The 21453-nt window shown below is 38.9% G+C and overlaps 1 protein-coding gene across 1 annotated transcript; it reads right to left on the bottom strand.

The window, feature by feature from the left end:
• Window positions 1-12691: 12691 nt before the first annotated feature.
• Window positions 12692-20921, bottom strand: LOC149819120 (peptide methionine sulfoxide reductase A1-like). The gene is made up of 2 exons (XM_089985168.1): window positions 20365-20921; window positions 12692-13068 (listed from the first exon to the last, which is right to left on the bottom strand). The coding sequence occupies exons 1-2, from the start codon at window positions 20884-20886 to the stop codon at window positions 12817-12819; spliced, it is 774 nt and encodes a 257-aa protein (XP_089841294.1). The 5' UTR covers window positions 20887-20921; the 3' UTR covers window positions 12692-12816.
• Window positions 20922-21453: the final 532 nt, after the last annotated feature.

A 21453-nucleotide genomic window follows, 5' to 3' on the forward strand; every position in this document is an offset into this window, starting at 1 on the left:
TTATGAATGTCAACTAAGTATCATAAGTAAATGGATTTCGGTTGTTCAATCATTTGATAACCAGAGTCATTCTTTGATAAATGATCACTATGAGTCAGACTCAATAGAATTTGATCAATTCTTTTTTTTGTCGTTAAGGTGGAGAACTGAACTATTTGATTATCAATCCAAATCATTGTTCGTGACCCATGATTATATTTGATTATCAATCCAATCATTGTTCACATTTTTTCTTATCAATAAATAAATCTCTTTACTTGTATGACTTAGATGTCTCATATTTCTTGAAAAAATGATTGGATTGATGGGATTTGGTATGATGCTTATGAGATAGATGATATCGATGAGATTGATATTCAAATCTTTCTTCTTAGAACATATTGATTTAACCCCATAAGTGGGACCAACACCCAATAACATGTTGCCACCAGAAGAAGAACTTTGTATTTCTTTCAAAGAATCTCCTAATTGTTCCATAGCAACTAGAAAGAGATTCTTTAACCGAAAAGAATTCAGTTCAGGTGAAGGATACCTATCCCAAAGTTTTCACAACTCAATCATGTATGATTGAATCATCAAAGATTTGATCTTTTCTAACTCTCTGTGTAACTCACTAGAAACTTAGGAAATAAAGAGAATATGCGTACGAACGAGATACCCAGCAACAGTGGCGGAGCCAGGGGTGGGCGGTCTCCCACCTCAAAATTTCTTATCGGTCCCGGGTTGGGTCCAGACCTGACCCAGATCTGAGAACCCAATAGGGTTAAGTGAGTAGGGTCACGGGGAAGGGCTCGTAACACCTTTCCCTATGTCGCCCTCTCCCTTCCTCCTCACCTCCTGTAACAACCATCGTCGGCCGTTACGTTACTCTGTGAAAGGAAACCCTTCGGGGTTTCCTTATTCAGACCCCTGAGGGGTTCTTTATCATCAAAGGGAAGGGGCAGAGCTCTCTGTTTGTTCCCTCTTCCCTCCCCTCTCATTCTCTCTCCTCACAACTCTCTCTCTCTCTCTCTCTCTCTCTCTCTCTCTCTCTCTCTCTCTCTCTCTCTCTCTCTCTCTCTCTCTCTCTCTCTCTCTCTCTCTCTCTCGTTGCGACTTTCGACAGCCCCAGCGCCATTAGCTCCCTCTCATCCTCTCTGTTTCCTCCTCTGCGATTTTTGGCGAGTTGATCCCCCGCGCCAACCCTGTCGCGATAAGCACCAGTGCCTCCCATAGGTAAACCTTGACTTCTATTTTTCTTTTCTCGTTCGATCGGGATCGTCGAAGGACCGACAAACGACCGATGTCCTCTGCCAGAGCCTTCCTCTTCCCCCATGACCGTTGGAGGTCCGACAGAGAGCCGGTGGCCTCTGTCGGAGCCTTCCCCTTCTCCTAGGGCCGTCAGAGGTCCGATAGAGGATGGGTGGCCTCTGTCAAAGCCTCCCCTTTTCCTTCAGTGGTTGTCGGAGGGCCGGCAAGGCCTGACTGCCTCTGTCGGGCCCTCCCCACCCATCTGAGGTCGATGGGTGTAGGGGGGCTCCACCCCTGTCCTCGTGCCTGCCGGCAGGGGGTTTTACCCCCTGTTCCTTTATTCTTTCCCATAGAACAGGGGGGCCTTCACCTCTATCCTCGTGCCTGCTGGCAGGAGGCTTTGCCCCCTGCCCCTTTTATCTTTTTGGCAGGACAGGGGCCCTCACCCCTGCCCATGAGCCATTTGATCTTTTTGGCAAGACAGGGGACTCCACCCCTTATCATTTTGATCATCAGCAGGGGCAAAGCCCCTGTAGTCACGGGCTGAATGCTTCTCTTATGTGATTTTCTTGAAACGTGCAGAACTTGGATAATTTTTTTGTATCTTTTTAATGATTTGACATTACTTGCTAGAACTTACAAACTGAAAATCAAGTTTGGACTTACTTGGCATTACTTTAGATGAGGTAAACTGATTATTTCATGTAAGAGGAAGAACTGGAGATCACATCGGGCTTGGACTTTAGAGAATTTTATGGTACCTATTGCCACCTTCTCTAGAATTTTACCTTCACTTGATGATTGAGAGCTTTAGATTTAGTTCATATCATGCTATTGATACTCATTGCTTAGTTACAAAACATAGTTTGATACCTAACCTCATAGAAGATTGTCATTTTCATTTTGCTTGATCCTTTTTTGTAATGAGATTTGGCTTATAGAACATTGTCTTATTTTTTTTGTTGCATAGGAATAGATAAGTTTGTAATGAAAAGGCCAATCTTTGATCAATCTTATATAACTCGAGAAGGAGAACCAAGCCAAAAAATAAGCAAAACAAAAATTGATGAATCAGAGTTACCTGCAGACCCTGCACTTCGTCCTTCTATTTCTAGTTATCATCCTAATATCCAAGATAATGTTTGTAGAGTATATATGATCTGAGGTCCTTATCAACCTTGAGATTGTATGTTTCAACTAAACCACAAAAAATGAAGGTTCATTCCAGCTTGGTATGATGAGTATAAGGATTTGTTGGATTATAGTACAAGTAAGCATAAAGCATATTGTTTGCAGTGTTATCTTTTCAGGCTAAAAGACACAGAGAAGATTAGTGCAGAGGCATTCGTATCTGAAGGATTTGATAACTGGAAAGACAAGAAGAGATTTGATAAACATGTTGAAAGCTCTAACAGTTTTCACAATTCAGCACAAATGAAGTGTCAAAATTTGATGCAACAAAAACAACATATCGATGTTATACTTTATAAACAAAGTGTTCGACAGAAAGATGAATATAGACTTTGCCTTTGGGCAACTGTTAATGCAATCAGATACTTGTTAAGTCAAGGATTGGCAGTTCGAGGGCATGATGAAACTGAAGAATCTTTTAATAGAGAAAATTTTATTGAGTTGTTGAAGATATTTTTAAAGATCAATGATAACATAAATAAAGTTGTATTGAAAAGTGCTCCAGAAAATAACAAATTGATATCTCCTGATATACAAAAGGATATTATCAAGGTTGTTTCTATACAAACCATAAATGTTATTATCATGGAACTTGGAGATACTTTTTTTCTATTTTACTTGATGATTCTTGTGATGTATCAACTAAAGAACAAATAGCTATTATTTTACGGTTTGTTAATGAAAAAGGTCGAGTGGTTGAGTGATTTCTTATTCTTGTGCATGTTCTTGAAACAAGTTATATGTCACTCAAACAACCAGTTGAAGAAACATTTTGTAAGAATAAATTAAGCATATCAAGTTTGCGTGGACAGGGTTATGATGGAGCAAGTAATATGAGAGGGGAGTTTAATGGATTGAAAAGTCTTATATTACATGAAAATGCATCTGCATATTATATTCATTGTTTTGCACATCAACTTCAATTGGCATTAGTTGGTGTTGCTAAAAAAAAGCATTGCTTGATGTGTTTTTCAATATATTAGGCAGGTTGTCAACTTTTTTCTCCACTTCATGCAAGAGATCTGAGCTTATTCGAGAAAAAAAATTTATGTGAATTGCTAAAGCACTTGCATTGGGTGAACTTGAAACAGGACGAGGATTAAATAAAGGTTTCAAATGGCCTGGTGATACTCGATGGGGTTCTCATTACGATGCTTTGGTTAATTTACTCAGTATGTATTCTTCTATTATTCAAGTGTTAGATTTTATTGCAGAAGATACATATTCAAAAAAAAGTTTAAATGCATTTATTTTATATCATCAATTGCAAGATTTTGAATTTGTTTTTTGCTTACATTTGATGTGTAAAGTTTTGGGAATAACTGATGACCTTTCACAAGTACTTCATCGAAAAGATCAAAACATTGTGAATGCTATGAGTTTAGTCACTACATCAAAACAGTGCCTTCAAGGTCTGAGAGACAATGGATGGGACTCGCTCATAAACAAAGTATCCATATTTTATAAGAGATTTGATATTCTGATTCCTAATCTAAGGGACTCATGTACACCTCAAGGACGACTAAGATGTAAGGTTGAAAAGATCACCACATTACATCATTATCGTATTGATGTGTTTTATGCTATTATTGATTTGCAACTTCAAGAGTTGAATGATCGTTTCACTGAAGCAAATACAGAGCTCATCCTTTTAATGGCATGCTTGAGTCCAAAAAATTCTTTTTTTGCTTTTGATAAAGATAAGTTCATTCGTCTTGTTGAGCTTTACCCTAAGGACTTTTCTAGAGTAAACATAATTAGACTTGAAAATCAATTGGATATATATATATATATATATATATATATATATATATATATATATATATATATATATATATATATATATATATTGCAGAAATGTGAAACAGTGATCAGTTTTCAAGTTTAAAGTCTTTAGCAGAGCTAGCAGAGATGATGGTAGCAACTCAAAAGCACATTTTTCTCATGTGTATCTATTAATTAAGTTGGCATTAACTTTGCCAATTGCAACAACAAGTGTTGAAAGAGCATTATCAGCTATGAACAATATCAAAAGTCGTCTATGTAATAGAATGAGAGATGAATGGATCAATGATGCTTTGGTTACTTACATAAAGAAGGAGACATTTGATACCATCAGTGATTATGCAATTATGATTGTTTTCAAAATATGAAAAATAGAAGATGCTCGTTGTAAAATTTTCATGAATTTAGTTGTTTGTATTTCTTAAGTGAACAATCTTTATTTTAGTTTAAAAGTATAATTCAAGGTTTTATCTTATTTTAGTTGTTTGTGTTTGTAACAATTGTTATTTTAATTCAAAGGCTTATTTAAGTTTTATCTCTCCGCGAACGATTGTTCCTCCAGCGGAAAATTTCTGGCTCTGCCACTGGTCCAAATAAATGGATCGTTCTTCAAGATCATAGCATTGTCCCTGAGACCCGAAGTCTGCCAACCCAACAAAAAACTTCTAGCTCTGCCACTGCCCAGCAACAAGAAGAAGGAAAAGAATTGAATAGAGTAACTCTTGAGCATTTGGTGATATCATATATGCCCATTTCAACGGAATGGGTGACTCATTATTTCGATGAATCATTTCTTTGGGCAAAAGAAGATTATGTAAACACTTACTCAAAATCTCACTTATCAGATTCCATTGTGGAAGAATCGCCCACAATGGAATTTGAAGAATTGACCATGATAATAAGGGATTTACCTTTTCTATGGATTCCTATGGGTTGGATAAAAAAAATTCTTGAATGAGATATTCAACTCCAGGGATGAATCGAAAAAGAACTCTTCATTGGTTCTACCTCATATTTTTTATGAAGTGAATGAATCTTTTTATCGAAGGATCAGAAAAAAATGTTTCTGGTTCTCCTGCAGGAATGGTTTGGAAGATCTAAAACAAAAAATAGTGGTATTTGCTAGGAACAACATAATGGAGGCAGTCAATCAATATAGATTGATCCAAAATCTTATTCAAATCCAATATAGCACCTATGGGTACATAAAAAATCTATCGAATAAATTCTCTTTAATGAATAGATCTGATCACAACTTTGAATATGAAATTCAAAGGGATCAAATAGGAAATGATACTCTAAATCATATAACTATAATGAAATATATGATCAACCAACATTTATCGAATGTGAAAAAGAGTCAGAAGAAATGGTTTGATCCTCTTATTCCTCGAACCGAGAGATCCATGAATCAGGATCCTAATGCATATAGATACAAATGGTCCAATGGGAGCAAGAATTTCTAGGAACATTTGGAGCATTTTGTTTTTGAACAGAAGAACCGTTTTCAAGTAGTATTCGATCAATTACGTATTAATCAACATTCGATTGATTGGTCCAAGGTTATCGACAAACAAGATTTGTCTAAGTCACTTCATTCCTTTTTGTCCAAGTCATTTTTTTCTTTGTGAGTATCGGGAATATCCTCATTCATAGGTTCGAGATCCACATCTATGAATTGAAAGGTGTGAATGATCAACTCTGCAATCAGTTGTTAGAATCAATGGGTGTTCAAATCATTCATTTGAATAAATTGAAACCTTTCTTATTGGATGATCATGATACTTCCCAAATATCAAAATTCTTGATCAATGGAGGAACAATATCAGCATTTTTGTTCAATAAGATACCAAAGTGGATGATTGACTAACTCCATACTAGGAATAATCGCAGAAAATTCTTTGATGACACTGATTCTTATTTCTCAATGATATCTCACAATCAGGACAATTGGCTAAATCTAGTGAAACCATTTCATAGAAGTTCATTGATATCTTTTTTTATAAAGCAAATCTACTTCTATTCTTGAATAATTCACTTCACTTTTGCTTCTATTCTAATAAAAGATTCTTTTTTTATGCGGAAAAGACCCGTATCGATAATTATGATCTTACATATGGACAATTCCTCCATACATATGAACAATTCCTCCATATCTCGTTCATCCGCAGCAAGATATTTTCTTTGTGTTGGTAAAAAAAACATTTTTTTGGAGAAAGATACTATTTCACCAATCAAGTCACAGATATCTGACATATTCACACCTAATGATTTTTCATAAAGTGGTGACGAAACATATAACTTGTACAAATCTCAACCCCTTTCAACTTATTGTCATCCTCTTTAAGATATAAATCTATTTCATTCAGAAGGAAAGAACTTGCATTAGTATCTCAGTTTCAATTCAAACATGGGTTTGATTCACACTCCATGTTTTGAGAAATATTTACCATCCGCAAAAAAACAGAATCTTTGTCTAAAGAAATGCATTGAGAAAGGGCAGATGTATAGAGCCTTTCAATGAGCTAGTGCTTTTTCAAATCTCTCAAAATGTAATCTGTTCCAAACATATATGTCATGGTCCCTTACTTCGGTAGGGTGCAAATAAATAAATTTCAACCTTTTAGATACTTTTTAAGACCCATTGTCGATACTAAGTAGCAGTCACAAATTTGTATCCTTTTTTTATGATATTATGCATGGATATAAAGTGACATCTATATTTCTCTCTTTCTTTCTTTGTTGTCTGAGCATAAAAGGGAAGGTTTAACATTTTTTCAACTTATCAGAGTCTTGCTCGCGTTGCTTCTTCGGAGTCCTCTCGAACCAGACTTAGATTAGATTTTCGGGGTAAGTTACCTAGAGAGGTCAACAACATTACGGTTCAGATGTTCCATTACAAGCCAAGAGGTGTCATGTTGACCATAGCCCTGTTTCGGTGTTTGCCCTATGCCCCATTAGAGATAGTTTTCTGGCTTCGACCTTACGGCCAATGAGGCACATTCCTGTGTCAAACTTTTTTTTTTTGAAAGAAAAATAAATACTTTTTGAGGGAACTGTATCAAACTTATTATGTCCTTCAACTTGAATGCCTTAAGTCGAGCCCTCGTGTGGGCTTCCCTCAAATAAGGTTAATTATCCATACGTATATAACCTGCCCCCCGTAAACACTTACACGAAATGCCTAAGGAATGAATCTTGTGATCATATTGTAGGAACATTGTGGATCACAGGGCTATTTTAGCTAGGATGACAAAAGCTCATTGAATTTTAAGCTAGCAGGACAGTGATCGTAAGTACGTCTGGCAGAGTCAGCGTGACTAGATCTCTGATCCTGAGGGCGGTTTCTCCTTCTAAATGTCAAAAAAAAGGAATGGCATGGGTGGAGAGATATGAATGCAAAAGATTAAATCTGATTCGGTAGTGTTTGAGTCCAGCAATATAGTTGAGAAATCCAAGTATGGCCCTTGTATATATTCTTCAAACTTATTGTTTCCTATCTCATTCCAAACCTTGTTGGTGCACTAGTTTCTTCTATGCTATGTCAAAAGGATGCAGGCATGGATCTGGGTATGGTGCGGATTTGACACACAAATGCATCATTTTTATGAAAAGCATGACAAAGAGAACATGTACTTTTTATTTTTGTAATATAAATAAAAATGTTATTTTAAGGGGTATAATACATGAATATGAATTTATTAATAATAAAATTTTAAAAATATTGTTAACATATATTAAAATGTTAAAACTGTGTTGTGTCCCACAAATTGAACCCCAAGGCCCAAATTGTGTGACCCTATGACACAGTTTCTTCTAAGGTATGGAACCACGAAAAGAGGTTGCCTTCTCATGGGCACGTTCCAAGGAATTTCTTTGAGACTCTCTTTAGGGTGCAAGGCGCCATAAAGCCGTGATTGAAAGCATCGGATCTCAAAACTTGAAGAGATCCTTGGGTTTTAGGACATATCCGTCCCCATCCGTTTTCGAACTGAGGATCTGAACTTTTTCGCGAGTATGGATTCCATCATTTGATACATCATAGGATCGATCCTATATTCAATCTTAGTTGTCCATCCTGTTAGAGATGTGGACGTGAAGGACTCCTCAATTAACATTAATCAAGCAGTCAAAACTGACAACGTGAACCAGGGCTCTATTCACACAGTAATTTTTTTTTTTTTGTAACTTATCATAGATCCGATATTCAATGGAATCACACGTTTTTAAGTCAATAGGCTGGCAGAAAATCCCAAATGGGAAACCCAGTTAAAGCATGAATGGGTTAATCTCAGAAATTTTGAAAAAAAAAAAAAAAAACTTCCTTAGTAGACCTTCTCATAAAAGAAGGTGGTGCAAAAGGGGAATGGAGTTTTGAATGATCACGTTTTTGGAAGGTAAGACCAAACTTTTCCATATTCACCAGTTTTGAAAAGGGAGAGTTAGATGGATTATTAAATGGAGAGATTTCAACAAAAATGAAAGAAAAGGAAACAAGGAGGTCCTTACAAAAACGCATAGAGGAAGCACCATTCCTCTCTTCATATTTCTTTTTTTTCTCTCTCTCTAGCCACTACTGTCCCATGAAAGTTCTTGATACATCCTTTTTTCTCCCTGCTACCTCCGTGAAGAACAAGGCAAGAGGGTGTGAGAATCGAGTGGATACGTTGAACCACTCTCGCATTTGAGTTTCAAATCTTCAAAAGAGGTAGGGGTACCGTCTCTTTATACCTGTGCATAGTGTCATGGGACTGTTCGATTTCTCAAAGATCTATCAATACCCTGTCACATACAGTGTTTTACATGTATACTTGTACCACACACTCATATTGATACCATGTTTCTTGCAGAAATTGGGAGTAGTCTGACCTTCTCTAAATTATCAATTTTCAAGTAACGAATGAAAATCACAGAGCAATCACGGGCATCGTCGTGGGTGGCACCATGAAACCATATAATTCTATTGATGTCTTATGAAACTCATTTTTTTAATAATTATTTTTATTGATTAAGATTTTACTTAGCATGTAATTAATGAAGACAATGTTCAAGATATTTTGCTTTATGGTATGGAAGCTTCTATCAATCACATGTAACTCGCCCGAGATATTTAGCCCAATTTTTAATAAAAAAAAATTTGCTATAATTTAAAAAAACAAATTCTTTGTAAATTTTTGAGTTAAATATTTTGGGGCGTTACATCATCGGCCTCTCCCTTGACGATGGAGATCTCACCGAAAAACTCTTCCTTTGCGATGATTTTGACCCCCTCTTCCTCCAAATCTTCATTTACCACGATGGGATCCACTACCTGAAGATTGACGAAACCCATCCCCCCGACTCAGATCACAGTAAGCACTTTGAAGTGCCTCTGCCCCTCCGTCGCCCCTTCACTAGTCGCCTCAGAGAGAGAGAGAGCTCGCCCCTCAGCCTGGCTACCGCCACTTCGCTAGTCATCACCAAGAGAGAGAGCTTTGCCCCTCTGGCTGCTGCATAGGAGAGAGAGAGAGAGAGAGGAGGGTTGGGTGTGCCCGTCGATGCAAATATTTTTTTTTCTAATTTGTTCCCCTCGTCCCTATTCCTTTCGTAACAGGTGAGTGGAACGAAAACAATGCAATTTTTTGGACATGGCGGACGGCTTTTCGCTTATCCGCCATGTCCAATGTTTGTCAAAAACACCGTTCTTGACGTCTTTTTCATCCCGCGCGATGCTTGAGACGTGCATGCCCTTATGGAGTGGACCTAATGGACAAAGTTATAAACCCTGCATTTCTTTTGGCTACATTCTTCAATTAATATTCACACAGAAGAAGAAACATTGTGCATCATTTGCTTGTCTGTATATCAATTGTCTAAACTTATTTTTGCACTACATTGCTCTTTTCCCCTATTTCAAAAGGTTTATATGGACACAATAGATTATTCAATTTAGTTTATTTTGGGTGTTTAATTCACGGACAGGGAGGACAAGGACACAGTATCCTGTCTTGTCCACCGATAGCCCCCAGACAAGGATTTTTTTTTTTTTTGCTTTTTTCAAAACTGTCCATACTGTCCTGTCATCCCCTGTTCGAGGGAGGATGGTGGGACACAAAAACACATCTATCCAGGACAGTGTCCCATCCATCTGTGCCCATGGGTCCCCCACGATGGGTGTCCCGCAGAATCAAACGCAAATGACAAGACCGCCTTGAATCATAAAGGTGGCTTTCCCAGTGAGTGTCCTTTGCTGTGTAGCCGTGCAGGGCATTCACTTACCGTTTACTAACCAGAGATTCATATTTACGAAGAGATATCGGGCCAAAAATGTATCAATCTCTAGTTCGGAGCTTAAATCTGTGATTGAGGTCCAATCATTAAAATGCATCCTAAGCTGTTGAGAAACTCTACGAAACCATAAATGAACTGGTTCAACAAAGGCTCAGAATGCAACCAAATGAACTGGTTTACCAAGGATATATTTCGGTCCCATTGTTTTCAATGACATGGATCATGAACATATTCTAATTTTAGTTTGGATTAGGGGCTCACCCAACTGCCAAAGCCAAAGCTCCATGAGCCCCCAATTTAGTTTTGGTTGGTGCGGAAAAATAACTGTAATTGTCCATCATCTGTTTCGATTGGACAAGCCACAAGAAAAATAAACATAAAATAAAAAAATACCATAAAATAAACAATAAAATTAAAAAAAATAACCACAAAACCTTAAATTACAAAAAATAAATCATAAATAAACCATAAAACCCTAAACTATAAGAAAAATAAACCATAAAAATCAAAGAAACCATAAATAAACCATAAAATTAAATATAAAAACCATAATTCAAGCCCTAATAAAAAAATCAAAGAAAAAAAACCTAATAAAAAATTTCTTATTTATATATTTAATTTAAATTATAAAATTAAAATCAAAGAAAAGCCCTAATTCAAACCCCAAAATGAAAAGCCCTAATTCAAAACCATAAATAGAAAAGCTTTAATTCAATCCCAAAATCGAGAAGCCCTAGTTCAAAAAACATAATTCAAGCCTAATTCAAAAAGCCCTAATCAAGAGAGAAAGAGAAGAAGAAGAAGAATAAAAAGGAAGAAAAAGAGAGGAACGAAGAAGAGGAAGAGAGAAAGAGATGTCGCCGGGGAGCGGTGAGGGGGGGTTACCCCACGCGATGTCCTTTTTTTTCCTTGTCATTCCCCATGTCCCGTTCTAACTATAACAAGGGGTGGAGTGGAACAGTAAAACATCGTTCCTGAACACGGCAGTATGTCATGTCCAGTTTTTTGCTGCAACACATTTGGTGCTGTCTGTTTCACATTGTTTAAGGGTGAGACCCACATCTAGGGCTGCACAACGAGTCAGGTTAGCCTGAGCACGACTCGGGCTCGGCTAGTTTAAACCAGAACCATTGTCACCCCGCAGCGTAAGTGAGCCAAGCCCGCACATTAAGTGCAGGGCTTGGGTGCACTAACGAGCCAAGTTTGATCAACCATCAGGGCTCGTTAAACCCATTTAAGCTCGGTTAAGCTTGCATTAAAGTTAACTATATAGTATACATGTTATACATAACATGTACCACGTGTCGTAAATTCGAACTATTGATCTTAAATGATCAATGGTTCATAATAGACTGAATAGCCCATATAAATCTTGGAGGAGGGTTGGGGCTCAAGGACTAGGATTAATCAGCAGCACAGACCCCTTATCCTTTCCCTTTCTTCTTTGGCTCTCCCCCTTCCCCGAAGCCATTGCCTGCAACCCTGTGCTACCATCGACCTTAACATCAACCTTAAAATGACAACCCCGCAAGACATCAACGACGAGGCCTCCCCAGCCTCTGCTAACCCTCTCTCTCTCTCTCTCTCTCTCTCTCTCTCTCTCTCTCTCTCTCTCTCTCTGCTCAATCTGCCCCATTTTTTCATTTGCCGGCTGATGAATCCAACGTGGAAATGATCGAGCAGAGTTGCTAGGCATCTAATCTAACGGGTGAGGTCACGACTCAGAGGTGGTGATGGTGATAATTTCTAAATAGGAGCTACTAAACTCGAGGCCTCTCTCACTCTCTCAAATTTGCACCTGCTTCTGCTTAACCAGGGTTCAAGATTGACTGGTGCACACGAGTCAAGCCGAGCTAAGCTCGGTACCCTGCACACGATCCGGACTTGGGCAAGACTTCATTAGGCTCGGAACGAGCTCGAGCTGAGCCTGAGCATCCAGTTTTTGGGTCGAGCCGAGCTCTTACAGCTCAGGCTCCAATCGAACCCAGCTTGTGTGCACCCCTACCACGTCCATAAGCTACCTATCAACAGAAAAAAAAAACCTTTTTTATTTTTAAAAATTTGGTCAAGCTTTTCTCGAGAAAAAAAAACTTTTTTTTTCTAAAATATATCAAGGATATTCGCCTGCTGAAAATATTGCCAAACGATATCGCATAAAGGTGCTCATACGAGCATCCATATTCTAATCTTAAATAAAGGGCCACGCACTACATGATTTATTTCCTGTACATTCAATGCATCTTAGAAAATAAGGAGGGAACAAGTATAGCTAAACAGCATTTTTTTTAACTGATTTATAAACATATAACAGAGAAAGAGTTTGCATGAGAGGTCTCTCACTCAACCATAACAACGGATGGGGTCATTGCAGCCCTTCTCTGCAGACTGCTTAAAACCAAAGCGGCCACCTTTAGCAAGGTACTGCTGATGGTACTCCTCTGCTCTGTAGAACTTCTTCGCCGACAAGATCTCAGTAACAATCTTTCTGCTCAGTAGCTTCTGCTGCTGCTCCAGTGACTCGCGAGCGGCTTTCTCCTGCTCCAGAGTGTAGAAGTATATTCCGGACCGGTACTGTGTACCCACATCACTACCCTAAAGACAATCCAATCTCAACAATGAATTTTCTATATGCAAATAATGTTAGGTGTAAGAATGAAGGGAGAGAAAATTCAAAGAAGAAAATGGGTTGTTTAGAGAAAGTGGTCTTGATGAGGTGGAATAGTCTCATATTGCTTTTGCTTGAGTTTTCTGAGGGCTTTATAAGCAACTAGTGAACTCATACACTTGTTCCTGAGAACAAGGGAGTGGGATGACCCCCACACACACACGCATGCGCGCGCTTGCCCGTCGTGCCGTGCCGGGCCGGTTCGGGTAATTGGCTCTTTAGGGCCATATCCAAACAAGACAAAGTATCTTTTTACCCAAAGTTTCTTCGGTTATTTGGATTCAGTAACGGGTTGTGGGAATGGATAACGGGTCACGACTCCTCGTATTTCGTGCCCGTTATGGCCCCTCGGATTCCGTAACGGGTATCACGTCTCCTCAGAATCCGTAACGGGTCCTTCCACTTTTCAGTCTGTGCGTGGTGAGGGCTGGGGTTACGCACAGACCGAGACAGACAAATTTCTGGCTCTGCGATTTCCCATCTCCTCTGTTGCTCTCTCTCTCTCTCTTTCCTGAGTTTTCCCGAAAGGGTGTTCTGCAACATTTGGTTCGTGGAGGTTGTTTTCGAAGGACGACCCGCCGGAGTGATCCAACAAATAACACTAAGGGACCGTTTGTGTGCCGTGGAAATGCACGCCGGTCTATGCATTTCCACGGGGCCCACAGTGACACCACAAATGTTGGGTTCCCTTTTCGCGAGGAAAGGGAGCCCAAAATCAATGCTGGACGCCCCCTTTCAGCAGAAAGGTTTCCCATTTGGGGGGAGGGGTCCAATACCTTTTCAGCAGAAGACAACTCCGCGGAAAAGTTGCCGCGGTGCTAGAAGAACTATCCTGATGGGGAATAGGACATGATCACCCATCTATTATCCCTTATTGTTCTAACTTGGAGTATCTTGTTCCATCTCACAACAGTTGCAGGATAAAAGTTGTTTCATTGCTCTCTGGAACTTGAATATGACTAAAGGAACCGGGCTAAGGTCAATTAGGTGTGACATCTATTGTGCTTCTGTCTCCAACTCAAGGAGATCAAGATTAGTCGGGTTTCTATTGGAGTGTCAGCTCACTTTGTGAAGAATAGCTAACCTTTTTCTGTACAGTTTGCTGAGTTATACTTGGGAATTTGTTACCACATCATACTTGTAATCAAAGTCGGGCATAACCAACAAACAAAATGGTCAAAGGTGAATGCCAGTAATCTTTCTCATTGTGCACCTTACATTAAGGCACGTACTTAGGTCATATGCACAGCTAGTTTCTTGTAAGGTTATCAATCTTTAGTGTGACATTTGTCAATGTCCAAACAGTAAAGGACTTCCTCCCTCCTAGTCAATCACAGAGATGCACACACCTTTTGAACTTGGCAATTGGTGCACAGAACGGTACTCTATTTAGCTGTCTTTGAATTTAGCATGACCATAAAATTAGGTTAGCCACTTGGAACATAGGGTCTTTAACTGGTAAGTTGGTAGAGTTAGTAGATGTTATGTGTAGGAGAAAGATTGATATTTTATGTCTTCAAGAGACCAAATGGGTAGGTGAGAAAGCTAAAGTGATAGGACCTTGGGGATATAAGATTTGGTATACAGGAATAAATAGGAATAGGAATGGAGTAGGGATTGTTATGAGTCGTCAGTTTATAGATAATGTAGTTGAGGTCCGTAGGAAGGGTGATAGAATTTTACTTATTAAATTAGTATTAGGTACGGATATTATTAATATTATTAGTGTTTATGCACCTCAAGTAGGTTTAGATGATTCCATTAAGCATCAATTTTGGGAAGATTTAGATGGAGTAGTACAAGAGACATCTTATGGAGAAAAGCTTTTCATCGGCGGTGACCTTAATGGACATGTAGGCATTAGTAGGGATGGATTTGAGAATATCCATGGAGGCTATGGTATAGGAGAAAGAAATGAAAGTGGAGAAAGGATTTTAGATTTTTGTTTGTCCTATGATATGATCTTAGCAAACACTTGGTTTAGGAAGAGGGAGTCTCACCTAGTAACATTTAAAAGTGGGGTTAATACGAGTCAGATAGATTTTTTCCTACTTAGAAAGAGAGATAGGGGTTGTTGCATCGATTGTAAGGTTATACCAGGAGAAAGTGTAGCTACACAACATAGAGTCTTAATTTTAGATCTTAGAATTAGACAATGCCGCAAAAGGGATAGACATAGGATAGATCCTAGAATTAAGTGGTGGGCACTGAAAGGAGCTAAACAAGGAATGTTTGTAGAGCAGGTAGTTAAGGAAGTTGATTGGTGTCTCGAGGAGGATTCAGAATCAATGTGGAATAAGATAGCGGGTGGTATGAGAAAAGTAGCTAAGGAGGTATTGGGTGAGTCTAAAGGCGGTGTACCACTAGGTTAGGATACATCATGGTGGAACGAGGATGTCAAATTAGCTATTAAGGTTAAAAGAGAGTGTTATAGAAATCTAAGTAAGAGTCGTGATAATGAGAATTTGGAGAAGTATATGATAGCAAAGAAGGAAGCTAAAAAAGTTGTTCGAAATGCGAGGGCTAAGGTATATAAGGAGGTTTATGACAAGTTGGATACCAAAGAAGGCGAGAAGGATATTTATAGGCTTGCAAAGATGAGAGATAGGAAATCGAAGGATTTGGGTATGGTTAGATGTATCAAAGATGAAACGCAAAGGGTTTTAGTCAAAGATGAGGAGATTAAGGAGAGATAGAAAGATTATTTTGATAAGCTATTTAATGATAGTCATGCTCAAGATCTTGGAGACTTCTCCATTCCTTTTCATGAGATAAATCGTGACTTCATGCGCAAGATTCAAAAGAAAGAAATTGCAGAGGCTTTGAAGAAAATGAAATCAAGAAGGGCAGTTGGCCCAGATGGTATACCTATCGAGGCTTGGAAATGCTTGGGAGAGAAAGGTTTAGAATGGTTGACAAATCTTTTTAACTTGATTTGGCGAACAAATAAGATGCCTAATGAGTGGAGGAAGAGTACTTTGGTGCCTTTATATAAGAATAAGGGTGATATACAAGATTGCACAAACTATCGTGGTATAAAACTCATGAGTCATACTATGAAACTTTGGGAGAGGGTGATTGAGTCTAGGTTGAGGAAGGTTGTCATGATATCGGAGAATCAATTTGGTTTTATGCCTGAAAGATCAACTATGGAAGTTATACATCTTCTTAGACAACTTATTGAAAGATATAGAGAGAGGAACAAAGATTTGCATATGGTTTTTATTGATTTAGAGAAGGCATACGATAGAGTACCTAGGGACGTTCTCTGGTGGACAATGATGAAGAAAGGTGTTTCTCTCAAGTACATTAGTATAATTAAAGATATGTATGAAGGAGTAGTAACCAATGTCCGCACTTGTGGAGGGGTGACAACCTATTTCCCGATAACGGTTGGGTTACATCAAGGATCTGCTTTAAGCCCTTTCCTATTTGCAATAGTGATGGATGAGCTTACGAGATCAATTCAAGAAAATGTACCGTGGTGTATGTTGTTTGCTGATGATATTGTTTTGATTGATGAGTCTAGAGCTGGGGTTAATGCTAAGTTAGAATTATGGAGACAGACATTGGAAGCTAGAGGTTTTAAGTTGAGTAAGAGTAAGACTGAATATATGGAATGTCGGTTTAGTAAGCAACGAAGTAGTGATGGGAGTGTAGTGAAGCTTGGTGAGCAAGATATACCGGTGAATGATTATTTCAAATATTTGGGATCCATCATTCAAAAGTATGGAGAAATTGATGGAGATGTAAATCATAGGATAAAGGTTGGGTGGATGAAATGGAAAAGTGCTACTGGAGTGCTGTGCGATCGTAGAATGCCATTGCGGTTGAAGGGAAAGTTTTATAGGACGACTATTAGACCCGCTTTACTATATGGTACGGAATGTTGGGCTGCCAAGAGACATCATATTCAAAAAATGAGTGTAGCTGAGATGCGGATGCTTAGATGGATGTGTGGAAATACAATAAAAGATAAGATTCGGAACGAAGAGATACGTAAGAAGGTAGGTGTTGCACCCATTGAAAATAAGATGCGAGAGAATCGTTTACGGTGGTTTGGACATATTCGGCGAAGGCCTAATGATGCTCCAGTTAGAAGGTTGGAGAAATGGGAAAATATATTAGTTAAAAGAGGTCGGGGTAGGCCTAGGAAGACTTGGATGGAGATGATAGGAAAGGATATGAATGCTTTGAACCTCACCGAGGACATGGCGTTGGATAGAAATGATTGGAGGAAAAGGATTCATGTGGAAGACCCAAAATGAATTTCTTTTTTGGTTCATATCGCTGACCCCAATTGTTTTGGGATGAAGGCGTAGTTGTTGTTGTTTTGTTGTTTTGTTGAATTTAGGTATCCAACTAGTTTATCCACGACCAGAGATTATTTGATGAAATCCTCGGATAAGAAAGATATACAACTTCTAGCATAGAACCAAATGGTGCATATTGAAAACTATGAGCTCTAGTTATGGAAGTAAATAGATACATCTCAAAACACTTACAGAAGTATCGTCAGGACCATGGCCTGGAGCTACAATGAACTAGCTCGTATACTTCCCAACAGTATAAAGTTGGAAGGTACACACTGGTTATGGTTAGAAACATATGGGCCAGAACATTGAAATTAATAGCATAAGACTAGAAAAAAAAAATTGTTTGGTAACAAAAACACACAACTAAATTGAACCACGAATTGATGTTTCCATTGAGAATAAGTAAAAATTGATTTGATTTATTTATAGGTTTGTTCAGCATCCACAAATATATTTATCATCTCTACAACTAAAATACCTAGAAGATTAAACTTATTTACACATTCAATTGAATAAACGATAATATCCAGAGGGCAAAGGACATCTATATTTGCTCCAGGAATGGTACGAGATATACAGAAAGTGTCGATGGAGATCCAGAAATTTAATAAGAAATACAGAAAATTGAAAGTAGTAAAGAAATGATTTAGGGTATCCATAAATACTATGAGATATCAAAAAGCTTGTGGTTGATAGAAAATTACACTAACTTATATTAATTGAATATCCAACCACTGTTGAATAGCAAATGCACTCATTATGGGTATTTTAGAGGAAAACTAATACATATTTATTTCTCTTACCTCACACACTCTCTATCAGTCCTCGAACACCCAACCCCATGCAAAAGTTTTGGAGTACTTTTTGATTTCCAAAACCAGCCATTTTATTAGTCTTTTCAAGACATATTTTCTACATCTTGGTGGGGCCTTACCAAGTTCAAATACGCCTTCAAGAAGCATCAATTATCTAAGTAGAAACAACAACTAATAGACATATATTCATATTTCACTAATGCACAGTTTAAGAACTTATGCACAACGTCACTCTTTCCTCAAAAAAATTCAAACACCTTTTCTTTGATTTAAAAAATAACCAATACGTACACCTATCTTCAGATTTTCAAAATTATTTACCAAGTTTTTCAATTATTTTTATTTGAAATTTATTCAAGATTTTCATATTGAAAGATCTATAAAACCAACAGCCCCACAGCTATTATGTGCATGCTGTCAACCCAACACCTTTAACTGCCATGGTCCTTGACTACAATCACCCATTACAAATTTTCAAACAATATGACCACGAAAATTTTCCATATAACAAAAAAAGAAAGCCTAACTCATAGCAACTTTAATATCCAAAAACTTTGTCTGGCATGCCACTCATTTCAAATCAAAACTTCAGTCATGACTCACTTTCATTAATCACTATAGAGCCAATTTTAGGCAACATTGTGCAATCACCTGAAAATTCAGGAACAGTCACTTAGTATTTCATGTACAAACACCAGCATAACCTATTTGCCACATGCCATGTCTCTACATTTGCGTGGTGGAATACCGCACGCATAAGACAGTGGAAAGCTGTTTAGATTGCATACAGACTTTTAATTATCTTATTAGCGATAATGAATGAGCCCTCTAACTCTTTGACAAACTCGCTTCAATGAAAAAGCCTTCTTGAATCCAATGAACAAACTTTAGATCTTAAAGAGCAAAAGTATCTTGGTCATCGAAAAGAAAGCAAATTTAGCTACAGACGATGTGTGTTTTGGCATCATCCCCCCTCCAACCATGGCACAGACAACCAAACAAGTTAGCTTCATAATGCATTTAAGTAAATTTGATCACCATCACGATTATACGGCTTGAATCACAACAACTACTTCTGATTAGAATCCAAGCCACCACTACTAACATAATGTTACAAATCAATTAACATGCCGGAAAGGGGTTTGGCGTAGTGAGATGGGGCCTAAGCTGCTAGGCAGGCGGTATAGGTTCAAATCTCATGGGCGCCACCCCATGGGCAAGCCCAAGCGTGGCTCATCCCTGGGGGCAAGGGTTAAGCTCACAGAGTTTTACGCTGTCAGGACAGTGACAGTAAGTAGGGCAGGCCCAGAGCGGCTAGGTCTCTGTTCTTGGGGGCGGTTTCTCCGTGTAAATATAAAAAAAAAAATGCCCGATATATTCTCAAAAGGAGAAATAGAAAAACGAAACTATTGATAACAAAAGTGTAAATTGATGAGATACACGTAGTTCTAGAGACCCAACTGGAGTATAAACCGATCCACCATAGCTACCTAATTCTCCAAACTAATAAACGCGTAATACAGCAGGTAATTCTAGAAATACAATCAAATTAACAACAAAACCCAATTTTGTCTCCAGCAGCTTTAAAATCTCTTGAAAAATAAATTAATCCAAAACAAGCAACACTGCTAACCATCAAACCGTTAGAGATAGCATTCAAATATTTCCAAATTATAAAATCAGATAACCACCAACTTACAAACTCTTTAATTTCAAATAAATAAAAAAACCGTAGCCCAGCGAAAATAATACATAAAAAAGGAAGAAAATCCAAACAAAAACGGCTTGAAATTAACACACCATACCAACAAATCAATATCTCACCATGACCCAAATTCCATTCAAAACGGAGCATCATCAGGACTAAAATAAAGAACTCCCTATCCCCAATCAGACCAAACACGTATAATACACTTCTAACAACCAAATTTCTCGCATTCAACATTAGCATCAGAAGCACTAAATCAATCCCCAACGAAACCAACCACACACAATACAATTCCAACAACCAAACTCTCGCATTCAACACACGAACAAACAGCACACAGAAAGAGGGGAAAAAAAAAAAAAGAGGGCAGGGGAACGAGGGTACCTGGCGATTGAGGGTGGTGGGGTCGTGGCGAGCCCAGAAGATATCGAGCAGCGCCTCGTAGCTGCACTCCTTGGGGTCGTACTGAACCCGGACGACCTCGGAGTGGTTGGTCGTGCCGGAGCAGACGCCGTTGTAGGTTGGGTTGTGGAGGTTACCCTGGCTGTACCCGACCTCAGTGGCGGTGACTCCGGGGACCCTCTGGAAGGTGAGCTCCACGCCCCAGAAGCATCCGGCGCCGAACTGAGCGAACTGACGGCCGGGCGCCGGTATGTCGTCGTCGGCGCCCTGAGCCAGCGCCGCGGCGGCCGCCGCCTCCGCGGCCCCGTCGAAGGCCCTGGGGCTCCCCAGCCCCAGCTTCCCCAGCCAATTCATGGCGACGGTGGTGGTTGTGATAGAGTTAGGGCTTCTGAGAGGGGTTGGGGCTGAGGGGCGGTGTCTCAGGAGGAGGAGAGGGTTGGAGGTGAAGGGATAGGAGAGACGGCATACGGTGGGAGGGGCGGCTAAGTGGAGAGCCAACATCATCTCTCTGTGTGTTGTGTGTGTGGGGATTGGGGGAAGTGATGAGGCCTTTGTCTTTGAGTGTAATGATATGTTCTAGAACTTGCTAAACAATAGGAGCCTTAGATTTTTTGCACATGGGTCTTCACTGCATGCGGACCCTATGCTATGCATTATCAGATACTGGGAGGGTGTTGTGTGTCCCCCTCCCCCCCCCCCCCCCCCCCCAAAAAAAAAAAACACAAATTGGGGGGTTCCTATGTGTACGGACAAATATCTTGGGACCTAGGATAACTCATATGCCAATGTTGCTTTTGACAAAAATGTCTTTTCATAAAATAGATATGTGTTGGACTAAAATGTTCTCTCGCTCCTCAATATATACATTTGCACGTTTCGCTTTTGTTGTAGTACAAGCTAAAAACAAAGACAAAAGAACGAGGAAGAGGAGGAGAGGAAGAAACAAAGAAAGCCACTTGTTAGATACAAAACTTTTCCTGGTTCGTTCTTACCTCATGGAGATAACTATAAATCGAACGACTGGTTCGATCATTGGTGGGCGTCAAGAGAGATTTGTCGGCCATCTCTTTT

Source organism: Nuphar pumila, chromosome 13, assembly GCF_984573655.1.
Source record: "Nuphar pumila chromosome 13, dmNupPumi1.hap1.1, whole genome shotgun sequence".
Lineage (NCBI taxonomy): Eukaryota > Viridiplantae > Streptophyta > Magnoliopsida > Nymphaeales > Nymphaeaceae > Nuphar > Nuphar pumila.

Excerpts from the sequence above, each read along its gene's own strand:
- LOC149819120 (XM_089985168.1), bottom strand. The coding sequence starts at position 20,886 with ATGATGTTGGCTCTCCACTTAGCCGCCCCTCCCACCGTATGCCGTCTC. Across the intron at positions 13,069-20,364 it reads CCACCACCCTCAATCGCCAG|GGTAGTGATGTGGGTACACA; the intron begins GTACCCTCGTTC and ends GATTGTCTTTAG.